The following is an 18,842-nucleotide window of genomic DNA, read 5'->3' on the forward strand; positions in this document are numbered from 1 at the left end:
CACAGTCACTGACAGGCCCACTATAAGTAAATATTGGAAATGAAGCTCGCATTCCCAGTCTTTGTCGAGGGCGTCCTCAACTGGGCTGATGATAGTGTGCGCTCATTTACAGTTAACGGATGGATTCTGTACAGCAAACTGTGCAACATGTAAGTTGCAAAAATGCACTGTCATTCATGAGCGCGCGAGTATCCGTAACGCAATCCTGTTCTAGAGGATAAACAACTAAGCAAAATCCGAATTATTAGCTTTGGTAATCTGCTGCAATTGAATCTATTCAGAAGTTTTCGCAAAGGTTCCCTATCCACACATGTGAAGCACTAATGGCTCGAATTCTACCACATCTTTGACGGCAGTGCCTGGATTATAGCTGGATAGTTTTGAGGGCTTCGATGATTTATTAGCAGTCATAAAGGAGCTAGCAAAATCAACGAAGTGCGTATAGCTAAGGAAACCACTGCTTTTCGTGTGTTTAAATCACAGTAAATCTTCGACCGCATACCAGAAAAGTAAGATGAAGGTACAAGTTAAACTTCCCACAGAATTTCTTGAAGAATGTAAATTAATGAAACAAATATGAACAGGAGAAAAAAAACACACGCACCAAACTCTTAATCATAATCTCCACAATGATTCACATCAAAAGCAGTTACAATTGTGCATACACAGTTGCATAGATTTAGCAATAGTTGGTAAGCATTACATTAGCATTAGTGGGAAAGGGGCAAAAAATATTTCCTTCTCCAGCATCATCCTAACGCTTTAACGATGTTAAAACAGGAGGATTCTTCGTTGACAGAAACGATATGTCTGATGGCAGAAATAGATGCACAGTAATCAATCACCAAATAGACCACGAACGACAAGAAGTTATGACAAATCGATCAAACTGGAGGCTAGAGCAAGTAGTGAAGAAGCCGATGGTAATCATGTCACTCACGCCCCTCAAAACTCGTCCGAGAAACGCAACGCTCGCGTTGGAGTGAGGGATTGCATAGACCAACGGAACATGGAGATTTTTGCAGGTAAGGAAATTAATTCATGCTGCATAATCGTTGAGAACGTGGAAAATAAAGCCAATCAAAGAAATACTCAGTAATAATTAAAATTTCAGATATTTCAACTATCATGAAACATGACATGTCGTAGATTTTGCGTGAAGTTACTCATTATTAATTGTGACGACACAACTGATGACTAAAAATAGTGCACACATTGGAAAGGTTTTTTCGTTGTTGGCAGACGTTCTGTTGCGAAGTCTTCCACTTGCAACGCTGATGATGGTGTGATCCATCAACAGTTACTACAAGTTGTTTGATTGAGTGGTGGAGTGTCGTACGTTGACGTTCTACTGCGTAACATGTAACAATAAATATAATTTGCGACTAACAGGATTGGAGCTGGCGGTGTGCATAACGTCCTTCACCGCTGACTCCAATCCTTGCGGAGAAGGTGAGGCGACGAATCAGTTGATTTCATTTTTGTGGATGAGCATAGTTTGTATAGCTGTGTGCATTGTTCGTAACTGGTGATGCGTGTCCGTCTCCGCATCATCAGCAAGAAGGAGCGACGTTCACAAATGTGGTCTTTAGGATGGTTCCGAACGATTGTCCGATGTTTGAAATCCAAATCAAAGCAGCTCATCACATTTTGATGAAAAAGTTTACTACATGGGTAACTTATAAAGTAGGTGACTAGGGACTCAGGGTTTTAGTGCCCTAATTGAACAGACCGCGTCGGTGGTTCAGTGTAATATATTTATTCTAGAGTAGAGACGACCGTACCAACCAAGGCCAGGATATATTAAAGCACATCAAGCAACAGCTAGAATAGGCGAGCCACTCCCATAAACTACTTGAGTTGCAGTGAGGTCACGATAAGTGACTATCATCGCTAGATAATAAAATCCACTAAGATTGTCTGACACTAAGATCTGTCAAATGCAGAAGAAGCAGACGCCGCCATCGAGTGCATAGCAGTGCGTTGCGTTGCGCACCCACCTGTTACAAAGTGACCTATAAACCCTCCTATTCACCACGTGAGCGCACTGATTGCATCGGTCTGGAAGTCCGAAATACCAGTTGGAGAATGGGGTTTCTTCGTGGATTCTCCAGGAAAGAACACCTTAGGCGAAGGTCCGTTGTATTAAAGTTGTTTCGTTCGAAAGCAAAGCACTTACAGTTAGTGAGGATTCAAGGACAGTACAGTTGCCTTCGAAAGTGTTGTCTCAGTAGGCAGATGCGCAACGATCTCGGCGGAGGCGCCGCTGGCCCGCACAAACTGGTATATGATTGGTCCTGATGGCGACTCCTTGGATCTTTTTTTTCGTAGTTCTTCTTTTTTTGATTGGTTGCGCATTATAGGGTTACTTCACAATTGTGGACCTCTTACATTGGCATCGTCGCAATCGCTCTATCGATTACGGTCCCATCAACCATTGCAGCGTAACAAGGGCCGCAACCTTCAAGTGCGTACTTTTCGATGCCGAATACTAAGTCTTACCAGTACCATTGATATGGTTGAGATCACAAAGGTAATGATGCAAAGACCTTGTACGATCTTCAAGAGATCTGTCCGCTCGATAAATTGCAGAGAAACAAAGGAGGAAAAAGAAAACAACTTCCTTGCTATTCGGCGAGATGTTCCTAAATGCTTCCATGCCTTTTGTGCGGGTTACCACTAGCGGCAGCGTGGCTTGTAGCCATACAGGTGGTGAGAAAAATCACGGAAACTGTAAGTTCCTTACATAACAAAGCAGAATACTGTCGATCTAGTGGAGAGCAGCAACTTCTTGAAGCGTGCACAAACAGTGCCGGATGTGTTCACCTAATTGACCGTAATGCGTCCTCTATTTGGGAAAGGGGACGGGATAAGGATTCTGTACGAAGCAAAGAAGTTCTCCGTCGCAACAGATGTGTCGAACTCACGCGGGAACCATGTATGGGCGATTGTACATCTCCAGTACGGCCAAAACGAAATGAAGCACGGAGGAACTGTGTTGCGCTCGAGGCGGAGCGTAGCAGTTAGGATCGATGAGGGACTCTTACTAGCACCACTCTTCACTTCAGTTCCTTCCTCAACTCCAACCTTTCTCCACCGCGCCACTTTGAGCAAAACCGCTTACCGCAACTACGCCGTGCTTCATGTCGCTTCGACCCGACTATACTGTGACGGAACATAATTAGGAACAAAGAGAGACGAGAGAAGTTGGCACGTGGTCCTATGTCGAAATAAGATACTTAAGCATTGCCACGACGTTGTGACAAGTTGCAGACATGATAGCCGAGACGAGAAGCAGGGGTTCTCACCTTGGGACCTCTCAACGCTCTGCTTGTGCGAAGGAAAATGCAGAAACAGGCAGCGGTGACATTGGCCTCAGCAGTATCGGATATCGGCTGGCACTGTTGACACTCGCACTTCCATGGGAATATTATTCGTTTTTAGAAGCATCGTGCACAGCGGAGTTTCGGCGGTGGAAATTGTGAACTTTTAGGGACATGCGGCAAATTTTTTTAGCGGGGATTCAGGTAGCCTCGTTATCGCTGAGTTTGCTACAGATCTATCATCGGCCAGAAAGGTACAATGACGATGGAAATCTAACGAAAGAAACATAAAACAATTGATGGACTGCCTTCAAACAGACTCCCCCCGCCACTAAATAAAAGCTAGCACTGAACCGTTGCAACTCCATGTAGTAGGAGAGGAAAGACTGAAAGAACTAAAGCCTACTACATAATTCCTAAGAATTCACCAGGAATCCGTTAAGCACGATGTTAACAACATTGGAACAACATTGGGAGGACAACATACTTTCCATCCCCTCTGCCCTATATTCCGCTCTCTCATTATCTCGTTTGCGGCATTTCCTAATGTGCCTGATCTACACCAGAAATAAAAAGGAGCGAAACCGAGAAGTCAGCCGCTAGCAGCAGTGACCTTGGCCACGCCTCTCCGCACCACTTATGGACGAGTTTGTGGGGAAATCAATTAGGAATGATTGAATGTACGAGTGCGAGAACGTACGAGTTTCAATAACATCCCATCTTGAGTGACGTTTGTCGCTTTGAAAAGAGAGTATATTTCTTCATTGTTCTTGCTTCAGTTCTTCGTGCACGTCTTTTTTTTTCTGATCGCTGGTTGATTTATTTCTCGATGAGGAGTTGTTTAGAATTATTTCTTTCTCTTTTTAATCTTATTATGTTGAATATCTTAGTAGGAATGAGCGATTTTTTCCTCACGCATTTTATGCTCGTGCACTTGTTCTGTTCTTGTGTTCTTCACTTCATTTCTGTCAGTAAAAGCTAGAGTAGAGAGTTCTATTAATCAGAGGTTGAAATTGACGTGCCGCTGATTAATCTTGATTTATCATTATATCATTTATTTGGATTTTCCGTAATATTTTACTAATATATTTTCAAAATTTCGTGCAGGAAATGATGGTTATGACGGCAGACGAGGTTGGCGTGAAAGGGGAACACTGCTTCCGTGAAGTTGCGGAATCTGTCAACTATATGGTGAGTACTAAGAATTCATTAGTTGCAGTTGCTCGCAAAGGTGCGATTTTGAGGAGCCGGACCCTCTTCAAATGAAGGGGGTCTAACTCATGGGGTACAGCTCAACTGATCACCATGCCTTGCCAACCGTTCAAAAGTAGAGAGGGTATATCCGACTATCGCACTGTCGGACTATGGTTGCTCGTATATTCATCCCCTTCCCCATCCTTGTGAAACCATTTACTTGTCCCGACTCTTGGACTCTTGGCGTCTTTCGTTAAGAATTAGCTTATTCCAGAAAGAATTATTCCAGAAACAAAACATTGTTGAACAAGAAAAAAAGAAGTTCAACGAAAATTTGCGTGTGCTGTGTCAACATTCTCCTATGAACTCCTTTCAAACCTTATAATATTGGCGCTAAGGACGGTGCCGTGGGAAGAGGCTTTTCTGCATGATCGATGGTTCAATATTGCCCCAGGGCAGCCAAGTCAGTACTTCCGACGTCGATAAATTGGAACCGGATTTGTCTGAAAAGATAACCACCCTGACTTGATATGTGGGCTAGTCCCCACAATTCATTATATAGACTGCATACGAGTTCAGTAAACGCTACAATTTTGAAATGAGGTGGAACGCGTTGGCGCATCCGAGGGGTGACTGATCAACCTTTATGCTTCAAGCACTGTTGCAAAACAGTTTTTTAATGGAGTTGGAGTCCTTGTAATTTACGAGATGGGTAGGTCACCGAGCAAAGATCTGTCTTCGATTGCATTCAATCATTCAACTTCGACTCCATTCAAACAAACTAACATATGCCAACATTACTCTCGTATTTACACCCTTTTCTTAAATTTAAAACGCTATTTTTGAGCTCATCTCGGCTTATTTGTGACCGGGACAAAACGACCCGGAATTGTCGCGACCGCTGAAAGGCATCACCCCACGAATCTGAGGTGGTACGGATTTCAGGTGGAGTATTTGTATACGGGATCGTAGATTATGGAGACCGGGGTGGTTCCGCCCATCTCTCCCTGTATCACTGCAAGCAGGTGGGTGATTCCGTCCATTTCTTGCTAATTGGCGTAAAAAACAGAACGGAACTGGCCGTTTTCTTACGGCAATTAGGAAGAAATAGACGGAATCACCCTTCTCTCCATGATCTACGATCCCGTATACGAATACTCCACCTGAAATCCGTACCACCTCAGTTTCGTGGGGTGATGCCTTTAAGTAATTGTGCCAACTTCATGCTGGTTCGATAATAGTACTACCAGTGGCTCTGCGTTACGTTCTGAAGGGAGAGGATTCACTCTCATCACAGCGTTTAGTAAAGTTGGCGAGAATCCCAGCCAGATCGCAACCGCTGGCTCCACGTGCTGTATCGAGCGTAACCACTTATGTTGCAGTTGCTGTTTTAATAAAAACCTGATAGTTGGCAAAGGCACAACCTTGATGAAAACCAAATATGCTAGACTACAGTAACTTGGATTGTTTTCTTTCATCTACCATTACTTACATGTTTTCATGTTCACGTTGTGTTCAGTGTCATGTTAATTGTGTTCGGAACCCGTTGTCATAAAATAAATGAAACTGAGAGTTTTTAGGCTGCTTCGGTGTCAGTTCCTTGTGATGACGATATAATTTACTTGGACTCTGATGAAGCTTTATCTCCTCTTGCAAAAGTATGCTTAACCTCGATTCTTCATTCTTACTCCTTCCTTGAATTGTCCAATGGTGTGTTGATATAGTCTGCTGACATTGCCTTTAAAAGACGTGCTCACAATGGCGTTGTTTGCGTTTTCCCTGTCTTACGGCGTTATTCGCTACTTTTCAATACAATATTGGAGAATGCCATGAATTGACGAAATCTTCATCATACTGGAGTATTCATCACCAATCTTAGATTGTGGTTTGGAGTACTCGCATTAGTTTGTAAGAAAGAAGCTATTTGGTCTTCATGAGCGGTGAAAGTTCCGTTGTTGGTTCAGAGTGCTCGAGACCAACAGTTAACAGATTTCTTCATTTTGTTTCATCTTTGAAGATTTCAGCAACCCGCTTCCGATCGCTCCAAGATATCAAGGCTGCTACTACAGGTAGAATCTTTCCATAATAGTTGCAATTCATGTTCTTGTATGTATGTATTTAAACGCACTACCAAACTGTGCAAAATGAAAACTAAAATAAAGTAATGGATATGAAGCACCCACATGCATTAATAGAAAAACAAGATGATAGAAATGTTAATTTGAAGAGTTTAAGAAGTAAAGCTCGATTTTGAAAGATATTTTGCTTCTTCTTAGAAGTTGTGTTTACAAAATAGGTCTTCAGTTCTGTTTGTAAATTTTGTGTTGGTCAGAATCTGGCATAACTGTTATGTTCAGGTCATTCGCCTTCATCTTACTGAAAAGTGTTCATCTCCTGGGTGTTCTGCCGTGATGGACCAAGCTCAAAAGCTTGGAAAGAAAGTAGAAGATATGGAAGCGCTAGCTACAAAGCTTCGAAAGATGTGTTCGGCTCAACAGTCTGGTGCGTCTGCTGTTTCGATTTATTTTATAAAAGATCTATTTGATAAATATGTGGCTATTGTAACTTCTTTTTAACTTCAAAGATGCACCTTTTTGTGAAAAATGTATACCAATTCGGATCTGCACTGTTAACGTTATAGCATGGTCTAAAATTGCTAGATGCGTTTGCATCTGTCGTTGATCGCGGAAGTTTCCTTCTGGAAGCTCTTACTATTGATTGTTCTTTGCTCCTTCTGGGAGCTATTTTGACTATTTCAACTACCTGAAGGTTTAACTCTGTTTGCCACTCAATTCCGGGTAATGCCTATACGGTGTCGTAGATTGTGGGGAAGGGGTGATTCCGTTCATGTTTTCCTAATCTGTTTTCCTAATCTAAAGTAGCTTGGAAGTAGCGGTGCGTGCACAAGGCTGGCGCATATGTAACTGCACTAGGCTTCATTTTATTTTCATCCCGTTAGTAGATAAATCAAACGGAGAGATTGCAAAGTTTTCTTTAAATTACTGTGATTATGAGTGTCATTTCGATTTTGATAAGCTGATATATCTCTTCAACCGCTATGAGTGTCATCGTTTGAAATTGTTTTGCTTGTGATGTGGAAGGATAGTTTCATAGACAAAAATTTGTCTCAAATTTTGAAGCAGCCCACCGCGCGATTGTTGCTTTGCTTCCACTGGTCGTTATTCTGGTTGCGAGTAAATCTGTAAACCATCTCCACCTGAAAGACTGTACATATTAGTATGAATTTTTCGGTAAAGAAGATGCTTTGTGGAACACCTTAGAAGTTCTTGTTATTCGAAATAACGGGGACTTTTATGTTTTCAGCGAATTTTTTCTTCTCTCGACATGATTAGTTCACTTAAGACTTATTCCATTTCGTGTTTTTTATAGTTGGATGTCCTTTTAGGTTCATAATTATTTTGCTTCAGTTTAGCCACAACAAAATCTCTAACTGTAACTTTCTGGACACTTTAGCTATTCTTTAAGTTTCTGCGTCATTAGTTTTCCTCAGGTGTTTGATACGTGTTGCGTAATTTCTTGCTCACTTAAAGACATCATCCCACGAATCTGGGGTGGTACGGGTTTCGGGGGGAGCTATGCCCATACGGGAACGTAGATTGTGGGGAAAGGGATGATTCAGCTCATCTTTTCCTAATCGCCCTAAAAAAACAGCTCGGAAGTACCGGCGCGTGCACAAGGTTGTCGCGCTCCAGTAGAACTCTTCGTAGACAACAAGTGGATTTTCGACGAATGGTAGGGTGGGGAGGGGGGACGCGCAAGGGTTGCGCATTGCAACAGAAGCCGTGGTAAGAAACAGCGTTCCCGGGATCGTCCGCTTACGCTGATGGAGGGAGAGATTAACGGAATCACCGTTTTTCTCGCCATCTACGACCCCGTATAGACATTACCCGGCTGAGATCCGTACCACCCCAGATTCGTGATATGATGCTTTTAAGTGGGATTTATGGAGGTGCTGCTAATGAAATACGGTTGAAGTCAAACTCAAACACGACACATAACTAGATAACATAACATCTCCTCTTAGTAGCGGTATTTTCTTTAACTGATCTTAAATGCATTAGTTTGCATTTTTTTATTTAATTGAGTTTGCGTTTTAAAAGTTCAGATTGGTTTTTTGAATTTTGACATGCATTACCTAATTCACTTGGCAAAAAAAAATAACTGAAAGTTCTTCTGCGGTTTTGGCGACAAAGACTTTATTTAATTGAGTTTTATACGAGATGATTTTATTTGCTCAAGAAATCACGAGGCTGAATGAAGAAGCGGCGAAGAATAAAAGGAAGCTTTCTGTGATGGAGGATATTGTTAAGCGGCAGGGTGTTCTGATTCGTGATTTGGAAGCGCAGCTAAGTGTACTCCTGGTTAGTTACATGTCGCTTTTCTAAACTTTATCCCTGCTTGTGAAATTGTATCCTTGTCTGAACTTTCTCCAAAAACTACCTTTTTTCATCAAGAATCCCGTGGCGCGACCTTCGCCCTCTGGTCATTCAAATCTCAGCCATCCGAAACCTGTCAGCAATTCTACTCTGGTTACTCCTTCAATGAATAATGCTCGTGTGGAACAGGCACCTGTCGTTCAGGTTAGTTGGTTCATAAGTTACTAGGAGTTCGAAGAGCATTTATTGGGTATAAATCATCAGATAATAGCATCATTGTACTCTTTTACCATGTAATGAACTCTGTTCACACTAGCATGATTTGGGACCTATGATTAGATCGGAGTATGATCTTCTAGTAACTCTAATGCGATTCTTAGGTAACCACCAATAAAATGTGTAACGTTGTGATCCATAAGATAAATAACTCCTAAGTAAATCAGCGGAAGTAACACTCTGAATTTCTGAAAATTATCTAGGTTTACGTCAGCTAGTCGAGGTTGTTAGGTGCATTTTGAATATTATGAAAGCAAATTACTACCGGAGCGGACAGACTTTTATTGAAATAGCGCAGATGTATGTATACGAGCGCGCATAAGATCAACAGGTTGAATGTTATAAGCTAATGGCTACGTGCAGAAGCTCTGCATATAGAATACAATTGAAACTTTTTTTCTTGCAATCTTTATTGGATTGACAGTGCATTGGAGTGTTTCAGTGTTTTTGTCCTGTTCTTTATGGGACGGTTAAGTGCAAGTGAGAAATTGGTTATACTGTTTCGAACTATTTTGCTTTAACCTTTCAAACACAATTTTGAGCTTTTAGGACTGGACAACCTGCAGCGAAATTGCAAAATTATCAGTACTAAGTGCACATTCGAAGTAGGGCCTGCATACACAGGCGAAAATTGTGCGACTAGGTGCAGGACATCTTCGTCTCGTCGAATATTAAATGAGGTTGAGTATGAGGCTAAGATTGATTAGGAACTAATCATTTACTTTTTGCTTGTTTGTAAATGGGCGTCTCCTCGTGTCATTTCGACTAGATACGTGAATGTTGTCGTCATTAGCGTTTGGTAGCGAGTACTACTTTCGAAGTGTAGAAACGTATTCTGCTCTGCATTTGATTTTGGTTTTAAAAAACAAAAACAAAATTTCTTCGTTGTTCATTCATCTGGCTTTAAATTCACTTTTCCCCTATCGCAAAAGTGATGGGCCACGTTTTTTTCTTATATTGCTTTTCCTTTAAAGTTCTGTTTCATTACAGAGAAGGGTTCGAAGTGACGCACATCTTTCAAGCGTTGCTACTGCTACTCCATCGGCCCCCAGAGGTGCCAGATTCTACGTTGACCGAAATTGCGTTAAAAATACTGCAGAAAAAAACTATACATTTGGAGAAGTATGCTTTTTTTTAAACTTTAGATCCGTTCTACGATGATGTTAAAAATTCCGTCATAGGTAGTAAATCCTGTCCGGGATGTTCAACCAAAGGTCGTTCATTCACCAGCTTCTTCCAAGACGTTGAATGTTTGCAATCCAAGAACTGGTCGCATTCAGCTAGATGTCCCTTTTGTGGCTGGAAAGCTGCTAGTAGACTTCATTTCTCCTATTGGTGTAAGTCCTCCATATTTTTCAACGATATTCGTTCTTCTCATTGTTCTCATCCTACTATGTTGTTCTCACCCTGTTTCTATAAAAGCCTCATCCTTGAATCGAAAATTCAAAAGCAAAGATATGGAATCACAATATTGGTTTTTAAGTTACTGGGGCACTTTTTTTGCAGGCCAATGAGCTTGTTATCTCATATGTTATCTGTTATCCAAAACAATAGTCATTTGCTTGAAAAACTCCCAGATTGTTGACCTTTTTTGCCTTTCTTACCTTAGAAAGTAATTAAACTCATTGCTTTCTAGTCTTAGCTCATTTAGTCTCTTTCTAGTCTCACAAGAGGTAGGTATTCGAGTACCTTCATCAGACGACCCGAAGTACCCATTGTCCAAGGAACACAGGCACCGCTTCTATGAGCAGTACAATCTCAAAATTCTGCTCTGCTTTATGTCAATTTCGTTTATATTGCCATTAAATTAAAATTTGCTCAGAAAACTCGCTCTGAAGAATGTTTTTACATAATATGAATTTTGGAGAAAGTGGTGTTAATGGTGATCACTAGTGTTATTGTCGTTACGATGTTGTATTCATGATCGTTGTGGGCGGGTGTGGTGTAGCGGTTAAAGGTTCCGCTTCCTGCACTATCGATCGGAGGTTAGAATCCGCCCTAGTGTTCACCAAGCCTCTCATCCCTTCGGTGTTGATAAATTGGTACCAGACTCGTCTGGAAGGATAAAAACACTGACTTGACACATCGGCTAGCCACCGCAAATCATTGTATAGGCCAGTTACACGTTCGTAACCTCAAACGATTCTGAATTGACGTGAACGTGGGGGCGCATCCCAAGCGGATTGATTAACGCTAACTTTACTTCATTCATGATTGTTATAATGACGACACATCTCTACTGTAAATCAAGTTCTTTATTTATAAATTCTCCTTCATTATCACAAGCTGAGAACTGTTTTTCCGTATATTTTTAGTATACGACAAAACAGTTCTAACAAGTGTAGTATATTACTTTTATTTAACTGTTTATTAACTATATATAATTGATTTCAGACGCCTGTTTTGGACTATCCTTCTGAGTGTCATCACTGCAAGGTTGCTGGTCCGATAAAATTGAAGTTGGAAATAAAAACTGAACCATCCAGTGAGTCATTCTGTCTTTTTCTATGTAAATGGTTAGTTAACTTACATTAAAATAGAGCCAGGTTGATGGTTGTATTCTAGTTCACCCTTTTTCCACTCTGTTATTCAGTTAAGTTTTTTTAGACGACAGTAAGAAACCTAGTTTGAAGTCGACCATTTGTTCGACCTTGTCACGAATGAACAAGTCTCATGTGAAGCGTTTAACTTCTATGTTTAGATTTCTTGCTCACTAAGAAGGTCCAGGGTGTGGTGAAATACACTGCATTCAACGGCTGTCGTCCGAAGGTCTGTTCTGTTACTACACAAACTTAACTTTATAACAATCGGTCTGTTCAGAATGTTAAAATGTTTTGTTACTTGGAGAGTGCCATTAAAGTGAGGCGGTGGACATCCAGTCTGGTGCATACTTTTGCGGATTCTGATAAAATAAAGTTTGATATCGTGTTCTCAAAAGGTGAGTTCAAAATTTTTGACTTTGCTTTTGGTATGCGCTTATTTAATCTGGATTTAGATCAACAAGTCGCACGCTTTGACCGCATCGTAGCATTCGCATTTGCTTCAACTGGTACGGATAAATTTGTTACAAACCGTGTGGTGTTTAATATTGGTCTGCAAATGGAAGCTCAAAACGAGCAGTCGAAAGATCAGGGATCTGTATGTGCACAGATCGTTCGTCCTTCTGCGCTTGAACCAATGGAAACGGTTTGTTTGCAATTCTCTGTTCTCTGAGTGTTAGTTTTTTTTTGTATGTTTTACTGCACTCTCGCTTTAAATCCTCCTATTTTCGATGTGTTCTTTAAACTCATATCTTATTTAAAGCACCACATATAAGGTTAGAAGTACACATGATACAATTACCCATCTACCAGATGTGCTAGCCAACTGTGTGCTTCGACGAAATTTGCTATTGCTTGAAAGTATAATAAATACCAGATAATTAGTAAAGTACTAACCTACTGAAGTACCTAGTAACCTACTTATTAAAAGCATCACTCCACGAATCTGAGGTGGTACGGATTTCAGGTGGAGTATTCGTATACGGGATCGTAGATCGTGGAGAGGAGGGTGATTCCGTCCATTTCTTAATTGGCGTAAGAAAACGGCCAGTTCCGTTCTGTTTTTTACGCCAATTAGCAAGAAATGGACGGAAAAAAAACGGCCCGGAAGATACAGCTTCGAGCGTTCAAGAGCGCTATTTTCTACAACGAGTTCGATTCGAGCGCGCCACTCTTGTGCACGCGCCGCATCTTATGCATCGTTTTTTTACGGCATTTAGGAAGAAATGGACGGAATCACCCCCTCTCCATAATCTACTATCCCGTATAAGAATACTCCACCTGAAATCCGTACCACCTCAGATTCGTGGGGTGATGCCTTAAGTAAGTGGCAAAGTAATATAGTAAAGCAGTATGAAAGCATCTATTGTAATAAAGCCCAATATAAAAACTTAATTGTACGTTAACTTATTACGTTGTGATGCATAAACGTAAGGAGTGTTTCTTTTGTGGAAAATTCGAGCTATACATTTGTGTATTCGAATATAGTAACTTTTTATTCTGATCCATGGGTAGTTGGATATCATAAATAAAAGAAGGCAAGGTTGATGTTTTCTTCCTCCATTTAAGAATTTTTTCCTGTTTTAGCTCCAATGTTCATCTGAATGTGTCCCCATCTTGAGCGATTATAATGAAAACTTTGAAATTGGAGCTCAGAGTAGTAGGGGCAAGAAATTTCCAATTTAGGACTCTCCGGCGCCTATGAGAACAATAACAGATCCACTGAACGACTCAAACTTCGAAGTGTATCGCCCGTGATAATACCTCTGTGATGCCTCTACTGACTAAGCACTTTCTATTGCTTATACCTCTCTTTAACTCTTATTTGTGTAGATTTCTTGATCGTTTTACAAGAAAAGAATTGTCATTTTCATAGCGTATATCCTTACAATTTGGTTTGACATATGGCCTCTTTCAGTTTTTAGAAACTTAATCTTTGTTAACGTCTTGTTGTAAACGTGTATTTTTCTTATAGGTGTTGTTTCTTGCAATGTATCTCACTTCCGGCAGGTCTGGAGCTGTTACTACGATTTCCTCTAATATAGTCAGTTCACATTTTCTACTAGCTTATTTGTGTTTTATCTTTTCGTTGTATTGTGCATGTCCCATCCGAACCACTAGGGTTGGGTCAAAACGACGGCATTGTTGCAATGCCAGCCTTCCATACCACCATCTTTAATATTTAAGTTAATCGTCCTTTGTACGTGGTTAGTTTTATTTCCAGGTTAGGAGGCATTCACAACGCAAGAGCTGAAGTATCTTCGCATAAAATTAGTTTATTTGCGTTATTTAACAGCGGAGTTTGAGATGTATGTGTAGCTTACTGGGCTTGAATTTCAATAAAATTGATCATCTTGACTCATATGAAATATTAGATTTCATGCAGGTCCGCACCTTAATACCTCAGGAATTTCTACGATCTTCTGAAAATGAGAAAGTTGTCCTTTTTTTGGGCAGCTGTCAGAGTTGTCAAGGAAACAGATCAGTGATCGCACCTTTAGATCCGACATGTAGTTTTCACATGGAGAATGAGCATTTCGTGACATCACTCTTTTCGACTAATTAGCTTTGTTTCGGAAACTAGCTTCCGTCTGAGCTGTTCGATGACTAATTCATCTAATTTCAAGCTTGTCTACATGATTCTAAACGTCTGTTATCACCAATCCACTGTGGTTGAATTAATTCGGTATTTACAATTTGTTTCGGCCTTCGCTTTCCCACTATGGCCCTACCGCATTGAAGGAATCTGTTCACACTCATGTACAGTTTGCGTTCTTTCCATGAGCGCTACATTAGTAACGAAATTATCCAGTGTAATCACTTTATCAAAAACGGTCTCACAGCATTATTTTGTTCCCGGTGAATTTTGCAGGTTCACGAGAGAGAGAGAATAGTGAAAAACCTCTGACTTATAACCTACTATCAGGTCATTTATTGTTCTGACATTGGTAATCTTCGGAATTTGCTTATCGTGGTCCTGGAAATTTTGCAATATGCAATTGATGCCGTACATGCATCCATCGGTCTGGAACGTTACGTCTTCAGCGTCCCGGTATCGGTGCCTTCTTCCTTTAGAACATAACACGCACGCGTACCACTACGTTGGTAGAACTATTTTATACCATTTTAATAAAATAGATGGCCAGTGTAGCGCAGTCAGTAGGTTTCGCTGTGGTTGCTGCATAGTCGATATGCCAAACAACCCTTCATCCCGTCGGGGCGATAATCTAGTACCCAACTTGTCTGAGAAGATAAAAAAAAAAACTGAGTCGACCCATCGGCTAGCTCGCAAGTCATTGTACAAGCTACTTACGCGTTCGTAAACCTCAAAACGATTTTGAATTGGACGCGGTGGCGCATTTCAAGCAGATTGATTGGCGCCAGGCACTTTATCGTTCACTTCATCCTTTATAATAAAAAAGCCTGCGAGATTTTGTTCGGTTCCGAAGAGTTTCAGTGCTTAGTTTGTTACACACACCCACATAAAGAGTTCCTATCTCGGGAAAGCCCCACTCGGTCTAAATGTGTTGTGTATTGTTTGCAAGAAAAGCATGCGCATGCGATTATATGACAAATCGTTCCTGGGGATATAAGGTCGGGATTTCGCCACCACTTATCAACTATTTGTTTTAATATCAGCGGGAATAAGTCTCTCGTTGGTAAAGAAATCTCTTATTTTTACGAATCAGATTTGTTCAAATATGAATCCAATAGATAGTTTGAATAGTTTATAAATATGAATTCAAAGATAATTGAGCCGTTGGAATTCGCTGATAACGAGTTATCAGTACTGAGAGAGTTTTCGAAAAGAAATGTTTTTTCTTTCTGAGTCATAAAAGTTTCAAATCGCTGTGGATATAGTCGGGTCAAAATGAACTGGTGCTCGGTGCAGTTGCGCCCCAAATGGTGCGAAGGAGCGTAGTGCCTAAGATAGTGGAAGGACGCTTGCTAGCACCACTCATTGCTAATGTTCCCTATGGTCTTACCTCGCTCCGAAGTGTTGGCTTCACTGGGCCGCTTCCAGCGCAGCCGCTTATCGCAATTCGTGGTTATGTGAAACAGTTACGCATCCATATACGAACGTTTACGGAGCTCGTCACGACTAAAGCCTCCTTCTATCCTTCGAGGATAAGGAATTTTTTTTAAAAGGGTTTTACCTTCTAGACTTTTAGACTATTTATTCTATGTTCTATGGTTTCTTCCGTGTTATAATTCCTGTTACATGTACTCCATTTTTGTTGATTTTGTCTATTCGCTTTTCTTTAGAAATCATGTTTCTTTTTTTTCTGTGCCGAGGAGGATTTCTTCAACAGCCACTGCTGTTAACTTGCTCTATATAATTAAATCCCGAGAGGACAGTTGACATAATCATTTTTATTCAGAAGTTTTTATAGTTCATATTCACATCAGTAGTAGTTATTTCACATTTCATTTTTTAAAAAACATTCTATTACCATGAAAGGTGCCTTATACGAAGCTTTTGGTGTAGTCAGCCCCGAATGTGTTCAAGTGGTTGAAGTGATCATTTTCGTATAAGATGGTTCGCATGAAAGTGTAGTGCATAGTCGGGTCAATACGACATGAATCACGAGTGTAGTTGCGGTTTGCGTACGCGCTAGAAATGGCGCGATGGAGGCAGAAGTTGGGATTTAGTTGGGACCGTCGCAAACTGCAGCGATGGGTGGCGCCAGCAAAGGTTTCACCACGATCCACTGAAGCGCCCAGAGAAAAGCCGCAATTGCATACGTGCTTCATGTCGTTTTGACCCTACTATATATAATGCGGAGGAGACTTCGGAACGCATCGCTGGCTTGAATACATTCGGCTCCGGCTGTAGTTTAGATAATTTCTTTTTATTAATTGGTAGCTGTCAATGCCCTGTTGCTTTGTTTAGATGGTTAATCTGTACCCAGCAGCCATCAATAGCGATGACGAAATGGAAGTTGACGAAAGTGGAGACGAAGAAGACATGGAAGATATTGAGGTTGTTGGACAATTGTAATATGGAACAACAGAGAAATTAGGATCTCGTTACAAACTAATAGAAATGTGGTGTTTTTCGTATCTTTCACTGGTTTTGACCTCTTAGTTGAAGTTTTATTCCACTTCACCTTTATCTAACAACTGATACTATATCTTTAGGCAGTTTCCGTTGTAAAAAAGAAAAAAGTCGCCGGTGCTGCTAACGAATTCTCGTCCGACTTCTCGTTCGAATGCACTGCAGATGAGAAACTTGATCGCGACGACGCAGCGCTCAAGAAGTAAATCTCTTATTGCCAATTTTCGTTTGTTTTTGGCGAAAACGTTTGGGTTTTCTAACGGCCTCGTCAGAAATGAAGGTTACTTTGGGTGTACTCATGATGAAAGATATGATTTCAGATCTGATTCTCGGTTGCCCACTTGACTTGAAGCTCTATGCAGTTGCGCAAGCGGCCGCTCTCGAAGCGCTGCGACAGACCATATCGTTTATAATAGAGGGAAGCCCTCGGTAAGACCACTCATGGATGCAGTTTGCGATGGCCCTATCTCGATCCCAGACGCCTGCTTCACCACGCCGCTTCGAGTGCAGTCACTTACGCAAATGCACCGAGCTTCAAGTCTTTTTAACCTGGCTATATCACACTTTCCATAAACCTTTGAAAACTCTCTATGTCAAAACCTAATGTGATTTATTTTTATTTCTTAAGATTTTTACGCAAAGAGGCTCAGTCGACTCTGGATGAAAAAATTGCTGCAGTACGTAAAGCGAAAAATACGGCCAAAGATGTCGAAGTAGAGTTACACGACGGCATAGAGGAAGTAGAGCAGTTAGGAGGAGCTGGGGCACGAGGTCCGTCTCTATCTTCACACTTTAATACTCACTCCTAATAATGCTTACTTATTTGATTGTCGGCAAACAATTTTGTTGACGTTAAATCCCTAGTTAGTAGTTTTAGAAAGTCGTCTTCTCTTTTTCGTATCTGTTCAGCGCTTTTGTTCAGATAAACTGCGTGAGAAGAAGAAGAAAGGTGGGAGGAATGTATCAAAGCAAGACGACTTTTTTGCAGAAATAGAGGATGGATCACCCGTGATCACCTTTGAACAAATGAATTTATCACGACCTATATTGAAGGTCTGCTTTTCAGGTTTTGTGCTCACAGCAGTAGAAATGATTTCGGTGCTCACTTTTGTCTCCATAATCACTTTTTTTCAAGGCGATATCAGCAGCCACTTACAATGAACCTACTCCTATTCAAGCCGCATGCATACCAGTAGCTCTTGCGGGCAAGGATATTTGCGCTTGTGCGGCTACGGGAACAGGGAAAACAGCTGCATTTGTTCTGCCTATTCTGGAGAGGCTTTTATACAGAGCAAGTGCACGGTCATCTACTAGGATTTTAGTGCTGGTTCCGACCAGAGAACTTGCCATACAAGTTTTTCAGGTATGATAAATGTTTTTATTTTGATTGTTGTGCACTAGCCTTGAGATTTTAGGTTTTCCGCAAGTTATCAACTTACTGTCAGATTGAAGTATGTCTTTGCGCCGGTGAGTCACTATTTTTGAAACCTGCTCAAACTTTTTACTTTCTCTGTGAATTTACCCTCTCATAAGGACTTTTGAAACAGTTCTGAGACACTGTTTACAGTTCTTCTTCTTAGTTTAACCACGTCACGTCATTCCACGAAAGGTAAGAAACTGAGTTGGACTGACCAGGGTAATGAGTTGTATGCTGCAACCTTAGGCGGATGCTAGCACCTTTCGCCCATTCATTTAGCAAATCAAACGTAACCGGTTGGCACGCTTGTATACTGTTACTGTGTCGCGTTTGAAGAAAAACTGTGGATAAGGTTTTATGCCAATATTATACTGTCAGATCATTGTCAGATGGTTTGAATGAACTAATCATCATTAACGTTTACAAAGTTTCCGTTTTTTCTTCACACCGATCATTCTGAATTTCGACTGCCGCTTCTGAAAGTTCCGATGTTTATTCTTGAGCATCTCTTCTTTTTTCCGCTCACGGAAATTCCATGTGTTGTAGGGTATCTGCGCAGTCTATGCTCACTGGGTGAATGTGATATGTTATATTCAGCTCAAAACGACATGAAGCACGGTGCAGTTGCGTGAATGG

The 18,842-nt window shown here is 41.0% G+C and overlaps 2 protein-coding genes across 4 annotated transcripts; both read left to right on the forward strand.

The window, feature by feature from the left end:
* Positions 1-826: 826 nt before the first annotated feature.
* Positions 827-13,488, forward strand: RB195_006467 (uncharacterized protein; the record flags this gene model as incomplete). Of its 2 annotated transcripts, XM_064179558.1 has the most annotated exons (15): positions 827-1,025; positions 2,364-2,533; positions 4,431-4,514; positions 6,098-6,175; positions 6,542-6,586; positions 6,875-7,019; positions 8,778-8,899; positions 8,993-9,118; positions 10,181-10,312; positions 10,372-10,527; positions 11,585-11,675; positions 11,892-11,959; positions 12,011-12,128; positions 12,186-12,376; positions 13,417-13,488. In XM_064179558.1, the coding sequence occupies 15 exons, from the start codon at positions 827-829 to the stop codon at positions 13,486-13,488; spliced, it is 1,797 nt and encodes a 598-aa protein (XP_064036504.1). The 2 variants fall into 2 exon arrangements, with proteins under 2 accessions (XP_064036504.1, XP_013304150.2); XM_013448696.2 differs by lacking the exons at positions 827-1,025; positions 2,364-2,533 and adding an exon at positions 2,650-2,733.
* A 553-nt stretch (positions 13,489-14,041) lies between these two features.
* On the forward strand, positions 14,042-18,463 carry RB195_006468 (uncharacterized protein; the record flags this gene model as incomplete). Of its 2 annotated transcripts, XM_064179559.1 has the most annotated exons (8): positions 14,042-14,116; positions 16,625-16,714; positions 16,873-16,991; positions 17,418-17,560; positions 17,712-17,842; positions 17,925-18,152; positions 18,205-18,256; positions 18,357-18,463. In XM_064179559.1, the coding sequence occupies 8 exons, from the start codon at positions 14,042-14,044 to the stop codon at positions 18,461-18,463; spliced, it is 945 nt and encodes a 314-aa protein (XP_064036505.1). The 2 variants fall into 2 exon arrangements, with proteins under 2 accessions (XP_064036505.1, XP_013304152.2); XM_013448698.2 differs by lacking the exon at positions 14,042-14,116.
* Between the last annotated feature and the right edge of the window lie 379 nt (positions 18,464-18,842).

This window comes from Necator americanus, chromosome I (genome assembly GCF_031761385.1).
Source record: "Necator americanus strain Aroian chromosome I, whole genome shotgun sequence".
Lineage (NCBI taxonomy): Eukaryota > Metazoa > Nematoda > Chromadorea > Rhabditida > Ancylostomatidae > Necator > Necator americanus.